The sequence below is a fragment of the Salmo salar genome, chromosome ssa19 (genome assembly GCF_905237065.1).
Source record: "Salmo salar chromosome ssa19, Ssal_v3.1, whole genome shotgun sequence".
NCBI classification, from domain to species: Eukaryota; Metazoa; Chordata; class Actinopteri; order Salmoniformes; family Salmonidae; genus Salmo; species Salmo salar.
The window spans coordinates 17520643-17542379 of NC_059460.1; the positions used below are offsets into that span (position 1 = coordinate 17520643).

A 21737-nucleotide genomic window follows, 5' to 3' on the forward strand; every position below is an offset into this window, starting at 1 on the left:
GATGAAACAAAATAGAACTGTTTGGCCATAATGACCATCAATATGTTTGGAGGAAAAAGGAGGACGCTTGCAAGCCGAAGAACACCATCCCAACCGTGAAGCATGGTGGTGGCAGCATCAAGTTATGTGGATATATTTAAGCAACATCTCAAGAAATCTGTCAGGAAGTTAAAGCTTGGTCGCAAATGGGTCTTCCAAATGGACAATGACCCCAAGCATACTTCCAAAGTTGTGGAAAAATGGCTTAAGGACAACAAAATCAAGGTATTGGAGTGGCCATCACAAAGCCCTGACCTCAATTCTATAGAAAATGTGTTGGCAGAAGTGAAAAAGCTTGTGCTAGCAAGGAGGCCTAAAAACCTGACTCAGTTACATCAGTGGTCCAAAATTCACCCAACTTATTGTGGGAAGCTTGTGGAAGGCTACCCAAAACGTTTTACCCATGTTAAACAATTTATAGGCAATGCTACCAAATACTAATTGAGTGTATGTAAACTTCTGACCCACTGGGATTGTAATGAAAGAAATAAAAGCTGAAATAAATAATTATCTTTACTATTATTCTGACATTTCTCATTCTTAAAATAAAGTGGTGATCCTAACTGACCTAAGACAAGGCATTTTTACTAGGATTAAATATCAGGAATTGTGAAAAAAATGAGTTTAAATGTAGTTGGCTAAGGTGTATGTAAACTACCGACTTCAACTGTATTCTATACCGTCTTCTGCATCTTGCCTATGCCACACGGCCAACGCTCATCCATATATTTATATGTACATATTCTTATTCATCCCTTTACATTTGTGTGTATAAGGTAGTCGATGTGAATTTGTTCGATTACTTGTTAGATATTACTGCACTGTCGGAACTAGAAGCACAATCATTTCACTACACTCGCATTAACATCTGCTGACCATGTGTATGTGACCAATAAAATGTGATTTGATTTGAACATGGGGGATGCAACATTTTGAAATGTGATTCCATGAAACCACACATGACAACATTTACATGTTTTTCACTCTTAAAATTGCTAAATCTATTTTTCCATGTGATTTTTTTTCACCCATGAAAGTGCAAATTCCTCATGTGATAGTGAGCTTTAACATGTGATTGTTTGTCACGTGGGGTGAAAGCACGTGTTAAAATGTGAACTCTAAATGTAATACATATGAACATATGGTTTCACATGTAAAAAACTGACCTTGCGTGTCTCTTTTGTTTTAACATGAACATTTCAGTTCAACATGTAAAAACAGCTATTTCACATGTGAAATTATGATTTCACATGTGAAGATGCGATTTTCACATGTGAAACTGCATATTTCAAATTTTTATAAGGGATGAAATGAAGTGGGGTTTTAAGGTAAGTGGTACACTGTTCAACTAAAATAGTGTAAACGTCTTATCAATATGACTACGTTTCACTTTGTGCTGACTTTTCAAAATAACCCCTCCTGGGATTTGAACTCACAATCTCTGGATTTGTTGGGGTACGCTGATCTTTACTGCTGTTACTCCTGAATCACTATGATAAATATAATAATTTTTCTTGAGTGTATTTTTAACAAAGCTGAGATTTACTTTGAAGTCCAAAGTGTAGGAATCCAAGTGAAATCAGTTATTGACACATGATTTTCCACATGTGAATTCATGTTGTTTTTTCCGTAAGGGAACCTATCAAATTCAAAATTAACTGTCCATTTGCAGAGTATTCAGAGACCATTTCCAATTTGTCCATTATTTATTCATTTGTGTGTCTTGATTCCTCCATGAGGGGAGGGGAGAGGCAGTGGGAGAGGCAGAGGGAAAGCGAGAGAGAGACCCCCCATCCTTCCTTGCTGGGAAATTAGCAAAAGTGTCTTAATCAAATAATGCAGCCAAAAGGACAGACCGACGCAGCCCATTAAGACTCATTCTACGTCTCCTCATGTTTGCTACATAATTGGCTTATCGGATACGGGATTCAGACTTAACCCAATGAGTCCCACCGTATCGCCGGTGTGTTTTGGACTTCTCACCCCTTTTAAATATTGTGGGTTTGAGCTAAATACTTCTGGGTTGTACCGTTGGATTTGTATATGCTGCATCCGTAGATACTAACCATTAGTCTAACGGGGGCTGAGCTAGAGCGGTGTTTGGGAGACAAGGGCTGATCCCGAAGGGGCCTGGTTTCTATACAAAAATATCTGTAGTGTCCGAATGGTTTGAGCTACAAACTATTAAAAGCTATCTATGAAAAGCTGAGACTCACATTTTGCTCTATCATGCTCACAAGCTACACAAGAGCCATTAGAAGGTAAGGGGTTCTTCTACACAGATCATAGAATGTCCCTGGACATAGTGTCTATAATACTGTAATAAGCTCATATAGTTGCTGTCACAAACTCCACACAGTTGTCACTGACTAGTTGGATATTCATTTCGCAGTGCGCAAGCTATTTCTGTACTTACTGCGTTCATATACATTTTTTATCAGGTTTTTGCTTTGGCGGACCTCTTTTTTTTTTTATTGACGTGTCAATGAAACTCATGAATGCAACTGTTTGTCAATTTCTCCTGAAAATAAAATGGTAAATCACTTAATTGTGAGGCTTAATATAAGTGCTGTGTATGCAGATAAAGTCAGATAAATGAAAAGCCAATTTTTGCTGGGATCTCAGGCCTGGTAGTGTTAATCCAAAAAGCTTCTATTACCCCAAATAAAGACGTCAGTATGCTAGTTAATCACAGCCAGTGCTATTAGAGAGAGATGCATTCTGCTAATTGCCTGAATGGAAGCCCTTAACGATGGGATCTTAGAATGTAGAGTTTGATTCGGCTAAGTAGACTGATTGGAGAAATTGAATGGATTGGAATTGCCAGAACAGAAGGGTAGAGGATAGTGGTCTTCACAGACCAGCTGATTCAGACTACGCCCTAGGTTCTATAAAGGCAATAGAGAGCCATTTTGGATGTAACCAATTCCACTACTGTACGTACACACTGAGGATCCCAGACAGCAGTAGGGGCAGCAGCCGTATTAGCAGACACCGGCTACTAGTGCAGAAAGGATCTTAGGCACATCCCAGTTAGACTAACTATCTATCCATTTGTTTTACAGAACTCTATAATAAGTAAAGAGCGTTCTTCCTGCTGTATTGGCAGGAAGGAAATAACCTCAATATATTCAACGACTTAACTTTGTTGACACCTCTCTGTCAGCAACATTCTCATGTTGTGGTGTGTACCCCTCTTTGTTCCAAGATCTATATCTTCATTTCTGAATATAGAATACACCCAAAGTTGCTGGGTAGTGTGTTTTCTTGCTGCTTCATCTTAGTGCTAGTGAGGCAAAAACAACACGCATATGCACACACACACACACACAGTCAGTCCGTCGGTATCAACCAGCGAGACACTGAAGGGAGGAGAAAATAGGTCATGATGAGCGATCAGACAGTGAATGACAGGCCAGTAAAATGAACAATCTCTTCAACAAGAATACTAATCATTCTACTGTCAGGAAGACTTCAACTAACAACACACCCGCCACCCCGTGCCGGTTACACATATTAATGGATAACTTGTTTACCAGGGAGGGACACATCTCACTGACTCACTGAGTGGAACCATTCTTCCCCATCTAAAAGTGGAAATGTCATTCATATCCTTACTGGCATTTGGCGATGCTTTTGGATGCTTCCTAAATTACATCCTATTCCCTTTATTGTGCACTACTTTTGACCAGGGCCCACTACTTCTGACCAATCCTTTATTGGGCAGACAGTGTAGGGTTGTTTCGGTCGATAAGGTCAGTGTTGATATTCCCCTTTTTGTAGGCTATTATTGAATTTCCCTTCCTTCCCCGTCTGGCAATTTATATGATGTGTCCCAAATGGCACCATATTCCCTACATAGTGCACATTTATAGGGCTCTGATCAAAAGTAGTACACTACATAGGGAATATGGTGCCATTTGGGACACAGATATAGTCATTTAGAACCGTATAAAGGCCATTGTCAGAACTTGGGAGGAAACATCTTTACAGAGCTACGATGCCTGAACCCTTAACATTGTTTTCTAACATTTAATGTTTTCACTAGGAAACCTTATTTGGTATGATATGTGGTGTATCAAAAGCATCTAATTCTGTGTTATGGGCGAAGGCAGAGGATCCTCTCACCCCATTGCTGACCATTATCTGTGTCTAATGTCTGTGGACACTCCACAGAAAGGGAGAATAAAGACTGCACACAAACCGACAGAAACCTTTACTCTGCATGCTGCTATTCTTGTCTGCAACCAGTTTTAAATTCAAGCATGTCACATCTGTGGTCCCGCTGTCCTTACACACACACATGTATAAAGTACACATTTATCACAAACACCCAATTTTGGTTAATAGATTTTACTTATATTTAGACATTTTGGAGATTTCATGCTTATTTTGTATGTTGAACCACAACCTAAGCTGCACGCCCATTCTTTCACCAATAGAAGACCGTCCATGCAAACCAATACATTTGAGATGACTTATTTAAGTACTGTAGTTTGATAGGTTTGACATGATGGTCAAAGCCATAAATAAAGTTGTCCTTCCACATTTGGTTCCTGATGCGCTTTTCAAAGAATATATATAATTTTTTTGTTTAACCTTTATTTAACTAGGCAAGTCAGTTAAGTACAAATTCTTATTTACAATGACGGTCTACCCCGGCCAAACCCTAACCTGGATGACGCTGGGCCAATTGTGCGCTGCCCTATGGGACTCCCAATCATGTGATACAGCCTGGAATCGAACCAGGGTCTGTAGTGACGCCTCTAGCACTGAGATGCAGTCTCTTAGACCGCTGCGCCACTCGGGAATCCATAATAAAAGGGGGCATAAAAACCAGGTCCTTCAGTCCTGCAATCAGTTCATGTTTGGTGTATTATTTTCCTCCTGCAGGTCCTGAGGGTCTTGGATTCAGCATCACATCACGTGACGTCCCCATAGGAGGCTCCGCCCCCATCTATGTCAAGAACATCCTGGCTCGGGGCGCTGCTATCCAAGATGGCCGCCTGAAGGCTGGCGACCAGCTGCAAGAGGTGAGAGGCAGAATTAATGAAGTCTCTTTCTTCTGGCTATTTCTTCCTCCTACTTTACCCCTTCCTCTTCATTACCCTTGTCATGCTCCAACCCTTACTTTGTCCTCTTCCTTCCATAGATTTTGAATTTTGTTCTGAGACATCCAATCAACATTGTTTTATGTGATATGGAATAAAACACCTTTATGTCCTATGTCATTCATGATTGTTGTGTCTACACCAATGCCATTACCGATATGCTTAAGACACTAAGGCTTATTGAATGGGCTTTGCCATTGAAAAGAGTCTTATAGGGATATTTTGGCAATGAGGCCCTTTATCTACTTCCCCAGAGTTTTTTTTTTTTTACTAGGCAAGTAAGTTTATAACAAATTCTTATTTACAATGACGGCCTACACCGGCCAAACCCGGACAACACTGGGCCAATTGTGCACCGCCCTATGGGACTCCCAATCACGTCCAGTTGTGATACAGCCTGGATTCGAACCAGGGTGTCCGTAGTGACGCCTCTAGCCCTCAGGTGAACTTGTGGATAACATTTTTGTCTCTTCGTGCAGTTTGAAGGAAGTTGCTAACTAGCACAATTGTGAACTAGCGTTAGCGCAATGACTGAGTCTATGAATATCTGCTGGCATGCTTCTAGTCATTGTGCTAACACTAATTAGCATTGGCTTGCGAAACTACCTCTAATTTCCTTCATACTGGACACAGAGACATAAAAAGGTATACACGAGTTCATCTGACTCTGGTGAAGTAGATAAAGCGACTTGTTGCCAAAATTCCGAAGTATCCCTTATATCACAGAGTGGAGTACCTGTAGGGCTGTTTACCTTGGGCTCTGAGTGGCTAAAGATAGGGAAATTAACGTAATAATCTTGTGTCAACAGTCCAATCAGAATGACATGAAAATCATAGACTATGTAATTGGAAAATGTCCGCTCTTAGAAATACCCCATATTTATAGATGTCAGGCAGTCACAGCTCCTCTATGAAAACAGAGGACGATTATGTGTAGAATGGAATTAGTAATTGTTTCAAGACAGTACAAGGCAGTAGCACATGAACACAAGTTAGCAACATGTATTAATACATACCCTATATCTACCTGTGTGTGTGTGTGTGTGTGTGTGTGTGTGTGTGTGTGTGTGTGTGTGTGTGTGTGTGTGTGTGTGTGTGTGTGTGTGTGTGTGTGTGTGTGTGTGTGTGTGTGTGTGTGTGTGTGTGTGTGTGTGTCCAGGTGAATGGGGTAGACCTGAATGGGAGGAGTCAGGAGGAGGTGGTGGCTCTACTCAGGGTCACCCCCATGGGAGGAACAGTCAGTCTGCTAGTCCTACGCCAAGAGGACTCCTATCTACCTAGAGAAGTGGTAAGTTAATCAAATGTCAAATTTACTCACATCACCAATCACTTGTCCACACCATCGCTACACCTACCCTACTTTTCACACCTCTGATATGGAAGTAGCCCATAGTAATGGAGTCTTCAGCCGTATTACGGCTATCCACACTCCCATCAACACCAGCTCAATGTCACCCCTTTGTCTATGACCTTCTGTCTTGGACCTCATTATCAGTACCATAGGGATCCACATGAACTTGCTCCAGACTTATCCCTCCCACCCCAAACACAGCTCAAACACTTCCCCGGCCCTGTGCCTGGCCATCAGGCTCCCTTTGTTTTGAGGAAGGGCTGATTTAAGGCAGGTCAGGGGCACGTCTCTGTGTGTTTGTCTGTCTAGTGTTTTATCAGGTAAACAGTATTATCCTGCCTCTCCTCCCCTGTCTGTCCTCTGACCATGCAGCCATTATAGAGCCCAGTCCCCTTAGGATCACCAGTAGATATGGTATGAGTCCACAATGGCACCTTATTCCTTACATAGTGCACTTCTTTTCACCAGTACCTGTTGGACCATGGTCAAAAGTAGTACACTATGTAGGGAATAGGGTGCCATTTGGGACGCAAGAGATTTGGACTGGCCCTTCCTCCAAGTCACATTAACACAGACCTTCTCCAGGGGTTGGTTTGTCTACCACTCTCCTATCTGACACTGGATACACATAATCTCTCAGACCCACACATGGGATACCATACATGCACACACATACGCACGCACGCACACACAAACACACACACACACACACACTTTTATGTAAGCAGTTCTGGGGTGACTTTCCCTGTCTGGCAACAGATGGTGAGGATAGTAAGGATAGTGTCCTGCCCTCCTCCACCCTCCATTCAGCAGGTCTGACAGTCTCCCTGTCATCTGAGTGGCCTGGCAGACACAAGGGTTTAGGCTTTAACCCTAACTTTACCCTGTAGCACTCAATCTGTCTCTGTGTTTACCCTAACTCTATCCTCTATATTATTCGTAGACGTCTATTTACCACCACATACCGATGATGGCACTAAGACCACACTCATCGAGCTATATATGGCCATAAGCAAACAAGAAAATGCTCATCCAGAAGCCGCGCTCCCTGTGGCCGGGGAATATAATGCAGGGAAACTTAAATCTGTTTTACCTCATTTCTACCAGCATGTCACATGTGCCACCAGAGGAAAAACAACTCTAGACCACCTTTACTCCATACACAGAGAGGCGTGCCAAGCTCTCCCTCGCCCCCTTCATTTGGCAAATCTGACCATAATTCTATCCTCCTGATTCCTGCTTACAAGCAAAAACTAAAGCAGGAAGTACCAGTGACTCGTTCAATACAGAAGTGGTCAGATGATGCGGATGCTACGCTACAGGACTGTTTTGCTAGCACAGACTGGAATATGTTCCGGGATTCATCCAATGGCATTGAGGAGTATACCACCTCAGGCACCAGCTTCATCAATACAGTTGAAGTCGGAAATTTACATACACTTAGGTTGGAGTCAATAAAACTCGTTGTTCAACCACTCCACACATTTCTTGTTAACAAACTATAGTTTTGGCAAGTCGGTAAGGGCATCTACTTTCTGCATGAAACAAGTAATTTTTCCAACAACTGTTTACAGATGGATTATTTCACTTATAATTCACTGTATCACAATTCCAGTGGGTCAGAAGTTTACATACACTAAGTTGACAGTGCCTTTAAACAGGCTGGAAAATTCCCAAAATGTATGTCATGGCGTTAGAAGCTTCTGATATGCTAATTGACATCATTTGTTTCAAGTGGAGGTGTACCTGTGGATGTATTTTTGAAGGCCCACCTTCAAACTCGCTGCCTCGTTGCTTGACATCATGTGAAAATCAAAAAGATATCATCCAAGACCTCCACAGGTCTGGTTCATCCTTGGGAGCAATTTCCAAACGCCTGAAGGTACCACGTTCATCTTTACAAACAATAGTACGCAAGTACAAACACCATGGGACCACACAGCCGTCATACCGCTCAGGGAGCAGACACGTTCTGTCTCTTAGAGATGAACGTACTTGGGTGTGGAAAGTGCAAATCAATCCCAGAACAACAGCAAAGGACCTTGTGAAGATGCCGGAGGAAACAGGTACAAAATAATCTATATCCACAGTAAAACGAGTCCTATATTGACATAACCTGAAAGGCCTCTCAGCAAGGAAGTAGCCACTGCTCCAAAACCACCATAAAAAAGCCGGACTACGGTTTACAACTGCACATGGGGACAAAGATTGTACTTTTTGGAGAAAAGTCCTCTGGTCTGATGAAACAAAAATGGAACTGTTTGGCCATAATGACCATCGTTATGTTTAGAGGAAAAAGGGGGAGGCTTACAAGCCGAAGAATACCATCCCAACCGTGAAGCACGGGGGTGGCAGCATCATGTTGTGGGAGTGCTTTGCTGCAGGAGGGGCTGGTGCACTTCACAAAATAAATGGCATCATGAGAAAGCAAAGTATGTGGATATATTGAAGCAACATCTCAAGAAATCTGTCAGGAAGTTAAAGCTTGGTCGCAAATGGGTCTTCCAAATGGACAATGACCTCAAGCATACTTCCAAAGTTGTGGCAAAATGGCTTAAGGACAACAAAATCAAGGTATTGGAGTGGCCATCACAAATCCCTGACCTCAAACCTGTAGAAAATGTGTGGGCAGAACTGAAAAAGTGTGTGTGAGCAAGGCGGCCTACAAACCTGACTCAGTTACACCAGCTCTGTCAGGAGGAATGGGCCAAAATTCACCCAACTTATTGTGGGAAGCTTGTGGAAGGCTACCCGCAATGTTCTACCCAAGTTAAACAATTTAAAGGCAATGTTACCAAATACTAATTGAGTGTATGTAAATTCCTGACCCACTGGGAATGTGATGAAAGAAATAAAAGCTGAAATAAATCATTCTCTCTACGGTTATTCTGACATTTCACATTCTTAAAATAAAGTGGTGATCCTAACTGACCTAAGACTTTTTACTAGGATTAAATGTCGGAAATTGTGAAAAACTGAGTTTAAATGTATTTGGCTAAGGTGTATGTAAACTTCAGACTTCAACTGTAAGTGCATCGATGACGTCGTCCCCACAGTGACCGTATGTACATATCCCAACCAGAAGCCATGAATTACAGGCAACATCCACACCGAGCTAATGGCTAGAGCTGCTGCTTGCAAGGAGCGGGACACTAATCCGGATGCTTGTAAAAAATCCTGCTATGCCCTCAGACGAACCATCAAATGGGCAAATCGTCAATAATACTACACCGGCTCTGATGCTCATCGGATGTGGCAAGGCTTGCAAACTAGTACGGATTACAAAGGGAAACCCAGCCGTGAGCTGCCCATGCTCTCTGTAGCCAATGTGAGCAAGACCTTTAAACAGGTCAACATTCACAAGGCCGTGAGGCCAGACGGATTACCAGGACGTGTACTTAGAGCATGCGCATACCTACTGCCAAGTGTCTTCACTGACATTTTCAACCTCTCCCTGACCGAGTCTGTATTACCTACATGTTTCAAGCAGACCACCATAGTCCCTGTGCCCAAGAAATTGAAGGTAACCTGCCTAAATAACTACTGCCCCGTAGCACTCACGTCAGTAGCTATGAAGTGCTTTGAAAGGCTGGTCATAGCTCACATCAACACCATCATGATCAAACCCTAGACCCTCTCCAATTCTTATACCGTCCCAAAAGATCCACAGATGACGCAATCTCAATCGCTCTTCACACTGCCCTTTCCCGCCTGGACAAAAGGAACACCTATGTGAGAATGCTGTTTATTGACTACAGCTCAGTGTTCAGGACCCTGGGACTAAACAGGGACTAAACATCTCCCTCTGATACTGGATCCTGGACTTCCTGACGGACCGCCCCCAGGTTGTAATGTTAGGCAGCAACAGATCTGCCACGGGGACCCCTCAGGGGTGCGTGCTTAGTCCCTTCCTGTACTCCCTGTTCACCCACGACTGCATGGCCAAGCACAACTCCAACACCATCATTAAGTTTGCTGACGACACAACAGTGGTAGGCCTGATCACTGACAACGGGAAACAACCTCTCCCTCAGTGTGAGCAAGACAAAGGAGCTGATCGTAGACTACAGGAAAAGGAGGGCCGAACACACCCCAATTCACATCGAAGGGGCTGTAGTGGAACGGGTCAAGAGTTTTACATTGACCCCCCCTCCTTTGTTTTCACACTGCTGCTACACACTGTTTGTTACCTATTGCTACACACTGTTTATTACCTATACGTAGTCATTTTACCCCTATCTACATGTACAAATTACCTTGAATAACCTGTACCCCCGCACATTGACTTGGTACCGGTACCCCCTGTATATAGCTTGTTATTGTTATTTTATTGTGTTTTTTGTTACTTTTTTTAATAATTTTGTACATATTTTCATAACTATTTCTTCAACTGCGTTGTTGGTTAAGGGCTTGTCAGTAAGAATTTCACGGTAAGGTTGTATTCGGAGCATGTGATCAAAATAAAATTTTATTTAAACCTAAAACCCCAAAAAGTGATGTTGATTACACTTTCTCTTCTCTTCACTCCTCAAACATTACTTTATTAAGAATCACTTCATAGAGACACAATACTTCTCTTCCTCTTTCTCTCGCTTTCTCTTTCTCTGTCTCTCGATCCCTTTCTCCTGAGAACTTTCCTAAGTGTGTGTGTGTGTAGTGTAGATGAAAGAGTGCAAACTAGCACACAGCTGCTTCATTACTCTCCTTTTCACATTAGCATTAAGGTGCTATGCCACACACACACACACACATGGACACACACACACACACACACACATACAGAGAGAGTCTGGCGCTTTCATGGATCTCAATAATCCATACAAGTATGTTCATAAAAATCTGATTAAGAGGACAGGGCTCCACCGCTGACAGTTACTGCAAATAAAGTATAGTGGAGAGAAGAGAGGAACTGGTATTTGCCTCACAGTCACACACACACTAGAGTAGGTGTGTGTGTGTGTGTGTGTGTGTGTGTGTGTGTGTGTGTGGGGGTGTGGGTGCGTGCGTACATACTTGCGTGAGTGTGTGTCACCATAAACACATCATCCAGGCCCCCATCCACTACAGTGCAGTTCTAAATCATAGCGTGAGTAATGTGGTACATTACTTTAGGCATACTGCTGTCAGAGAGGAGAGAGAGAGAGGACATTTCCCACACACACAGGACACAGCCATATAAATCAACATGCAGAGGATCAGGTTTGTCTTGTTGATATTTGCTTTGTGATGTTTAATGTCAGTGGTGAATCAGGCACCACATCTCTTTATTGGTAGATTGTGGGAGGTGGCATGTGTGTTTTACAGGAATTAATTGACCGTGCTTTATGTTTGCTTAAAAGCACTTTTAATTACAGAATGTAAGGTTTAATGATGCTTCCATCAAAACTATGTGTTCTCACAACAGATCAGAAAAGATAAACGGCGATTGTTGAGTAGTTGAACAGGGTTGAGTATTCCCTTTGTTCGGCAGGTAGCCTAGTTGTTAGAGCGTTGGACTAGTAACCGAAAGGTTGCTATATTGAATCCCCGGGCTGACAATGTAAAAATCTGTCGTTCTGCCCTTGAACAAGGCAGTTAACCCACTGTCCCTAGGCCGTCATTGAAAATAAGAATTTGTTCTTAACTGACTTGTCTAGTTAAATAAAGGTAAAATAAAATTTCATTACGTTTGCATTTGCTGTCGTGCTCTCTCTCTCTCTCTTTCTTTCTTTCTCTCTCTCTCTCTCTCTCTCTCTCTCTCTCTCTGTCTCGCTGTCTCGCTCTCGCTCTTTCTCACTCTTGCTCTCTCTCCATGACTCGGGGGCAGCGACAGACATTTTCAAAGAGCAGCAAGCGGATGCGGTAGAGCAGATGGACTGACTTATTGATAGGGCCGTCATCGCTAGCCTTTACACATCGCTGTCCAAACGCGATGGGAGCAGAGGAAAATGAGCTCTGACGCCTCAGCCCATCCTTGCCCAACCCCTCGCCCTTCACAGAACAGAAAAGAAGAAGAAGAATAGATGTCTATGAACTGAGGCTTGACTAAACTGTAAAGATGTTGAAGAAATAAGGGCTTTAGATCAATGGCTGCTATACCCACTACCGAAGAATTAGAGCTCGGGGGTGTGAGGCAGGGTGAGGAGGATAATAACAGATGATGTGAGCTCCAGAGGGATTGCCCCTGGTGGGGGGAGGTTAACACGAAGGCCCTCTCTGGCCCCAGGCGGCCTCATCAGTGGCCTGGCAGGGGAGGATGTGAGGAGTGATGGCAGTCAAATTCCACGTGACCGTTTAGTCACAGTAATTAGGCTTCTCCAAGCTGCTGATGGTCATTAGTAGCCTACCAAACTTGCTAACTGCCTGGTACTCAGCACTCTATTGTCCCTCTAATCTCTCTGACATCAATGCAAATGTAATCGAAAATCTAATCAAACACTCCATGAGAGGCTATGAGCTCATGTTGTGCAATGTTTCTATAGGCTATGCAATTGCATGAGAAAACAGAGTGATGGCCTCTATTAAAAAGAGGAGGCTCTCATCAGCTTTCTATAGGCTAGGCCTACTATATTTATTTCTCAACTTTCCTAATTTTAAGCACATTGCTTCACTTTACAACAGGCGTATAGTCTACCTGGTTGGCATGAAAATGAACCACGGGAAAAACGTCCTCCATTTGCAACATACAGTGCATTCGGAAAGTATTCAGACCCCTTGACTTTTTCCACATTTTGTTACGTTAGTCTTTCACTGAAATTGATGAAATTATTTTTTTCCTTCATCAGTCTACACATAATACCCGATAATGACAAAGCAAAAACTGTTTTTTTTCCAAATTTCCAAATGTATATATATTTTGTTCACTGAAATATTACATTTACATAAGTATTCAGACCCTTTACTTACTTTGTTGAAGCGCCTTTGGTAGCGATAACAGCCTTGAGTTTTCTTGGGTATGACACTACAAGCTTGGTACACCTTATTTGGAGAGTTTCTCCCCTTCTCTCCAGATCCTCTCAAGCTCTGTCAGGTTGGATAGGGAGTGTCGCTGCACAGCTATTTTCAGATCTCTCCAGAGATGTTCAATCTGGTTCAAGTCCGGGCTCTGGCTGGGCCACACAAGGACATTCAGAGACTTGTCCCGAAGCCACTCCTGCATTGTCTTGGCTGTGTGCTTAGGGTCATTATCCTGTTGGACGGTTAACCTTAGCCCCAGTCTGAGATCCTGAGCGCTCTGGAGCAGGTTTTCATCAAGGATCTCTCTGTACTTTGCTCTGTTCATCTTTCCCTCTATCATGACTAGTCTCCCAGTCCCTGCCACTGAAAAACATCCCAACAGCATGATGTTGCCACCACCATGCTTCACCGTAGGGATGGTGCCAGGTTTCCTCCAGACATGATGCTTGGCATTCAGGCCAAAGAGTTCAAACCTTGGTTTTACCAGACCAGAGAATCTTGTTTCTCACTCCTGTATTGAGTGAGTCACTGGTATTTCCTGTTTTCGTTTTTGCTTGTAAGCAGGAATCAGGAGGATATAATGATGGTCAGATTTGCCAAATGGAGGGCGAGGGAGAGCTTTGTACTCGTCTCTGTGTGTGGAGTACAAGTGGTCTCGAGTTTTTTTTTTTTTCTTTGTCTGCTTGCACATGTGACGTGCTGGTAAAAATTTGGTAAAACGGATTTAAGTTTACTTGCATCTCCCCGGCCACTAGGAGCGCCTCTTCTGGATAAGCATTTTCTTGTTTGCTTATGGCCTTATACAGCTCGATGAGTGTAGTCTTAGTACCAACATCGGTTTATGATGGTAAATAGACAGCTATAAAGACTATAGATGAAACTGTGGTCTACAGCTTATCATGTGGTACTCTATCTCAGACAAGCAGAACCTCAACTACCTTAATATTAGACATTGCGCACCAGCTGTTATTGACAAATAGACACACAGCCCCACCCCTCGTCTTACTAGACATAGCTGTTCTGTCCTGCTGATGCACAGGAAACCCAGCCAACTGAATATTATCCGTGTCGTCGTTCAGCCAAGACTCAGTGAAACGCAAGATATTACAGTTTTTAATGTCCCGTCAATAGGATAGTCTCAAGCAGAGATTATCCAGTTTATTTTCCAATGATTGCATGCTGGCCAATAGAACGGATGGTCGAGGCTGGTTACCCACTCGCCAACGAATTCTCACATGGGCCCACGATCTCCACCCCCTGTATTTGCATCTTCTTCACGCGAATGACGGGGATTTGGGCCTGGTCTCGGAGAAGCAGTATATCCTTTGTGTCGGACTCATTATAGACAAAACCTTTGTCCAGTTCACGGTGTGTAATTGCTGTTCTGATATCTAGAATCTCTTTTTGTTCATAAGAGACTGTAGCAGCAAAATTATGTACAAAATAAGTTACAAACGATGTGAAAATACACACAAAATTGTGCAGTTGGTTAGTATCCCGTAAAACGGCAGCCATCCCCTCCGGCGCCATTATTAATTGATTGTATCTTGGAGCGTTTGCGCTTCTAGCCTACTGCCGGGTGCGCATTGCTGCACTTATAATGTGAAGAAATAGCCTAACAGTTTATCAACATTTTAAGCTAAATGTGCTGATCTGTTGCGTGGTTGTATTAATTTGGGGTCTACGCATCCCACAACTGCCCCAGACTATGTTTGGAATATTTATTTCTCGGTCAGAATAGAATAGGTCAAATTATTTACTATGAGGGATAGTAGATTGACATAGGCTAATGCTTTTGCTGTTAGTTAGGCCTACTCATCCTGTTGGCTGACAAAGTAAATGTGGACAGTTCTTCCAATATCTTCAGTATGCGCCTTGGAATTAGATAAGACGCGTATTGTTCCATCCCCCATGTGTCTGTCTTCACTTGTAGCCTGTGAGAAAGACCCAATCACGTGACGGGCATTGGCTAATAAGAATTGAGCTGCTGTATCTGAGTGAGAGATGGGAATTATAATTATTATATTCAGCCCAAGGGCACAACAAGCACAGGCCGCGAAAGGCATGGATTTTTTAGGGGGCATTATGGCCACACAAAGGGGATGCTGCCGGGAAATTTGAGGCATTATCAAGTGCTTGTCAAATTGTGAATGAGAGACTGATGAAGTGTGTACAGCCTGTGCAAAAAAACTGCCTTTCAAGCCACTTTCTTTTTACAAGTCATCATTAGAGTCACATTATGCAGCCTTAGAATGTATTGCAAATGTTAACATATAGCCTAATGTTTGTATCACAACTAAAGTTGCATAAATAACTCTACATTGAACATATAGGAGGACTAGTTTTCTGTTAACCCCTCAACACAGAAAACCCGCATGTGCGTACTCCCTCAAATTGTTTGGAGAAAATATCCTTTACATTTTGTTCAGCTATGTTCAATTGGATTCTTCAAACTATAAAATAATGGCACAGAATTTTAAGCAAATCTTGTCTGCTAAATAAACTAGTGTAGTGAGTCCTATTGACTGACCCTGAGTGAGACATGGAGGTTAGAAACTTGGTGAGAGAGAGAGGCAGGCAGGCAGTCATTGAAAAGCAATCGCCATGGAAATAACAAAAGAACACAAGAGAATCCTAGGAGACCCAACCTGTACTTGATGAAACCTTACCTCTGCACTTCACAGTGCTAAGAAGCTACTCAGGGCATAGTCCCTAGTCAACACAGAGACACACACACACATCTAGTCCCCAGTCCTCCCTTCTACGTCTCTGAATAATTCATTTCTGCAGACGCAATTACTCGCTACACTAATACCAGGAACGATAGGAGCGGCTGCGTACGGCGGTGTGAGAACATTAAAACAGCATAGCACTCACACGCATTTCCGACATGCAAACACAGAGGCCAACCACAGGACCCCGTCCCTCCCTCCGCCACAGCACCAACACGCCGTTGTCTGGTTTATTTATCGTCACATTTATCTACCCACCGTGCACCGTGGCTGTGTGTGCTTACAGCCGAGAGCGACATGTCGGCACCCGGACGCCGCAGGCCAAGATTGCATTTCCCCTTCACTCCTGTGATGAATAAGTAAATGTCACGCCTCAGTAGCCACGCCGGCTGGCTACTGCTATGCATACCAGGCCTTAAACACAGAGGCAGCCCTGATGATGTCACGAGAAGAAATGTATTCACCTGTTGAGTTGGTTTAGGTTTTAGGCTTCAGTATGCTGTGCTTATTGCTATTGCTTTAAAGTGGTTGCCCACTTTGTTGTCCCAAGTAAAGCTGTGTGTGTGTTTGCACACTTTGTTGTCCTGAGTAAAACTCTGTGTGTGTTTGCACAATTTGTTGTCCTGAGTATTTCCATTTGTGTTCCCACGTCACATCCATTCATTTCAACCCTCGCCCCACCTCACTAATAGCTCCGTCCAACCCCCATACTGTATATTAGCTCTACTATTATGGTCAGCATTATTTCCATTCTCTCTAGAACACAGACTCCAGAGATTTCATAAGAGAGCCCCTTGCATACAAATAGAATATATTATTCTATTTATAGGACCCCAATATTCCCCTACTACTAGAATCAGGCTTGGACACCATGACTCTATTCCAATATCTATACTAGCTTACTTAGCATGAAGCAACATGATGTGTTGGTCATGCATTCTAAGTAGTATGCAAGTACAGACATTTAACCCTAGCCCTCATCTAAATAGGCTTTGATAGGCTCGATTACAGGCATATTTTCTTACAGCCGCATCATAAACCATGCATCATATTTATATCATGAACATAACACACAGCCAATTAACCCTAAGTGCATGCTTATACCATTAGTCCCTATAGAACTATAGAGTGTGCATCCCAAATGGCACCCTGTTCCCTATACCATACTCTACTTTTGACCAGAGCCCATCATAAGAAGTGAACTAAATAGGGAATAGGGTGCCATTTGGGACGTGCGGCGTTTTCACATGAAGAACAAATGGGCGTTAAAGGAACATAATGATTAGATGATTCTCCATGGTGACTGTTATGTTCTGTAGTTCTGGATCACACCAGTGTAATTAAGCAGTACATTAAAACCCATCTTATGATCATATCACAGTTGTCACTGATCCATTAGGAGCCATGTCTGCCAAGCAATGAGAATCTTAATTGTGCAATTAATTACAGTCCTTCTGAATGATGTGACAGTGGGATTGATGTTTCGTGCCCAGAGAGAGAGTTTTTCTTCTGCTGGTCCCTATCAAAGGGCTCCCCACAATGTTTTGTACCACTAAACTCAAATACAAACTGTAATGGCTGCAATCACAGTCGTCCCATAACCCTAACCCTTTAAATGCGTATTGAAATAAAAGGATGCTGGGTTGGTTCCCTGATATGTCTCTGTAACCAAACAAGCATGACATTGTTTTTCTTTCCCAAACCACGCCAATGAACCTTTCTTGAACAATTTCCAATGGGTCCAATTATCCTCCGCAGATGATATCTCTTGGTTTTTTCCAATCACCCCACAATCTAGACAAAACAATTGATAAAACAAAACGAGATATGTCTCTGTGCTTTTTTGAAGTGTCTGTGTGGTACAGTGTTGTTGTGAATGGGCTCCTATACATATTCAAATCAAGTCAGCCTTCCAACCGTGTTGCTAAATAATGAGTGTTTTAATTTATCTCTGGATGAGAGATGAGACACTTAAGGTGTTGACTCTGTGGTCTGGGCTCCTTCCCTTTTTCTAACAGGGAATAAAGTAACACATTCACAGAGTTCCTGAGTGATCTAACCTTAAAAAGACCAGCTGTACAGGAATCATTTCTCATCATCATGCAGTAATGAGAGTAATGTTACATGTATCCTGGAAGTGATCAACCACTGGCTTAACTTCTGAGAACTTTTTTTTTATTTCCAGTACAAGTGAAAAGATTAGTCACAAACACAGAAAAAAGAAAAGCATTTGAAGGAAGTGGTGCAGAACGACATAGGAACTGACAACCCTCAATTTGATCATAAGTGCAGCCATTACTCTCTATTGTAAGTTGTGTTGACCTTCTCAAAGTATAGAGCTGTCTCTCTCTCTCTTTCTCTCTCTCTCTCTCTCTCTCTCTCTCTCTCTCTCTCTCTCTCAATGACTTGTACAGTAGTTGGGGGGGCTGATGGTAGCAATTCCATTGCCACTATTTCAGTGCTATCATTTAAGAATCAGAGGAACACAGAAAGGATTTGGGTCATTTGGGGTTCTCTCTCTGTTTCTCCCCCTCTCTTTAACTATCTCTCCACCTCTCTTTTTCTCACTTCAATTTCATTTCATTTTAAGGGCTTTATTGGCATAATAAACAAAAGTGAAATAAACAATACAACATTTACAGTGAACATTAGTCACAAAAGTTCCAAAAGAATAAATACATTTGAAATGTCATATTATGTATATATACAGTGTTGTAATGATGTGCAAATGGTTAAAGGGAAAATAAATAAACATAAATATGGGTTGTATTTACAGTAGTGTTTGTTCTTCACTAGTTGCCATTTTCTTGTGGCAACTGGTCACAAAGCTTGCTGCTGTGATGGCACACTGTGGTATTTCACCCAATAGATATGGGAGTTTATCAAAATTGGATTTGTTTTTGAATTCTTTGTGGGTCTATGTAATCTGAGGGAAACATGTCTCTCTAATATGGTCATACATTTGGCAGGAGGTTAGGAAGTGCAGCTCAATTTCCACCTCATTTTGTGGGCAGTGTGCACATAGCCTGTCTTCTCTTGAGAGCCAGGTCTGCCTTTGGCGGCCTTTCTCAATAGCAAGGCTATGCTCACTGAGTCTGTACATAGTCAAATATTTCCTTAATTTTGGGTCAGTCACAGTGGTCATGTATTCTGCCACTGTGTACTCTCTGTTTAGGGCCAAATAGCATTCTAGTTTGTAAATTCTTTCCAATGTGTTGTTTCTCATGATTTCGTTGGGTCTAATGGTGTTGCTGTCCTGGGGCTCTGTGGGGTATGTTTGTGTTTGTGAACAGAGCCCCAGGACCAGCTTTCTAAGGGGGCTCTTCCCCAGGTTAATTTCTCTGTAGGTGATGGCTTAGTTAAAGAAGGTTAGGGAATCGCTTCCTTTTAGGTAGTTGTAGAATTTAATGTCTCTTTTCAGATTTTTTTATTATTAGCGGGTTTTGGCCTAATTCTGCTTTGCATGCATTATTTGGTGTTTTACGTAGTACACAGAGGATATGGGTTTGTCCCATTTTGTGAATTCTTGGTTGGCGAGCAGACACCAGACCTCACAACCATAAAGGGCAATGGGTTCTATAATTGATGCAAGTATTTTATGTTCTTTTTGATGACATAGAAGGCCCTTCTTGCCTTGTCTCTCAGATCGTTCACAGCTTCGTGGAAGTTGCCTGTGGTGCTGATGTTTAAGCTGAGGTATGTATTGTTTTTTGTGTGCTCTAGGGCAACGGTGTCTAGATGGAATTTGTATTCATGGTCCTGGCAACTGGACATTTTTTGGAACACCAATATTTTGTCTTACTGAGATTTACTGTCAGAGCCCAGGTCTGACAATCTGTACAGAAGATCTAGGTGCTGCTGTAGGCCCTCCTTGGTTGTGGACAGAAGATCATCAGCAAACAGTAGACATTTGACTTCAGATTCTAGAAGGGTGAGGCTGGGTGCTGCAGACTGTTTTCGTGCCATTGCCAATTCGCTGATATATATGTTGAAGAGGGTGGGGCTTAAGCTGTATCCCTGTCTCATCCCCCAGCCCTGTGGAACGAAATAAATATGTGTGTTTTTTGCCAATTTTAACCGCACACTTGTTGTTTGTGTACATGGATTTTATAATGTAGTATGTTTTTCCCCAACACTACTTTCCATCAATTTGTATAGCAGACCCTCATGCTAAATTGAGTCTAAAGCTGTTTTTGAAATCAACAAAGCATGAGAAGACTTTGCAGGGATCCGTTGCTCTGTTGCTCCTGTGTGAGGTGCTGGGGCTACAGTTGAGGGTGATGGCCTTCAGGGTCCTGGCAAAAATTGGGATTGCTTTCTTGTAGAGTTGGCTGGGGACTTTCTTGTAGATGTGGCTGGGGACCCTAGTCTGTCCTCTGACAACAGCTCCAGGGCATGCCTAGTGTTTGGGCACCAGAGTTTAGCCACTTTGTGTTTGGGAAAAAGTTGATCCTCTGGAATGTATTTGCCATTTTATTCAATGAGGAACACAATCTCTGGATTTTTGTGTGTCCCCAGTGGATGTGTGTGTGAGTGTGTGTGTGTGTGTGTGTGTGTGTGTGTGTGTGTGTGTGTGGGGGGGGGTGTCAGGAGGGCTTTTGGGGGAGCTGACAGGGGGCTGTTAGGAGGGGGTGGGGTCTGTTGGGTTGGTGGGTCCTGTGTTGTCTATCCCATTGTGGTGTTGTGGTCCGAGTCTGAGGTGGGCTGTTCTGCTGGCTTGTCTGGGAGAGTGTCCTGCTCTCTGTCACTCCTCAGTTTTCTAATCCTCGTCCTTCAGTGTCATGTGTGTCTCTTTAAGTTATCTCCCTTCAGTCCATAGAGCAGCCAGCTCTCCCATCACCACCTTCTGCCCTCCGGGTCTTGTTGTGTGTCATGTTGTGCTGGTCTGTTTTGTGGGTTTGTTCTGTCTAGATTGGGTGGGCTCTCTGAACTCCACCATGTCTCTCTCCGGCTCTGTGAATTTATCCCTCTCAATGATGGAGTTAGCAGTGCAGTTGTGGGACCTGGGTGTGTTCAGTGCTGGGCGGGTGACTATCCTCGTCTTCGTTTGAACAGGTGTGATCAGACTCACTCAGGATGGGGGAGTTGTCACAGAGAGAGATATTTTCCTGCTATGCTCTCTCTTTAATCCCGTAAAAGTCCTGCTGGAACTGCATGAGGATGCCCTGCACCATTACTGTCCCAGACTTGTACACATTGACAGAGATTGTTTCAATTTCCTCAATGTCTAGTATTCTAGTTTTCACCCAGGGCTCTCCTGCCATTGTTCGGCTCACATCTGACTTCACACTTCACACCGCCAGATCTGTTCTGTTCTAGCAGCTTGGTAGCTTAGTATACTTATTTACTTAGCTTTATATAACACAATTACCTAGAGATTGTTGTTTTTTACTTTTTGGCTTCAGATGTAGCTTCAGACTGAATATTACTTACTCAGTTTTGTGTTGGCTGGTGTTTCCAGGTTCTGCTGTGTTTCTTCTTCAGGTTTTGGTGTTTTGAATTTTTTTCTTGAAAGTCCTTGGTAGTAATAGTCAATTCAGTTAATTGTGTCCAAAATCAAGGTTTTAG

At 42.8% G+C, this 21737-nt stretch overlaps 1 protein-coding gene across 2 annotated transcripts in view; it reads left to right on the forward strand.

Annotated features, from left to right (window-relative positions):
- The window catches only part of LOC106578541 (partitioning defective 3 homolog), a 566386-nt gene that overhangs the window by 274882 nt on the left and 269767 nt on the right, over nt 1-21737 (forward strand). For both annotated transcript variants that reach the window (XM_014157480.2, XM_014157481.2), the window contains exons 10-11: nt 4933-5072; nt 6310-6438. In XM_014157480.2, the coding sequence (XP_014012955.1) occupies nt 4933-5072; nt 6310-6438 (269 nt within the window). The remainder of the gene's footprint in view (nt 1-4932; nt 5073-6309; nt 6439-21737) is intronic.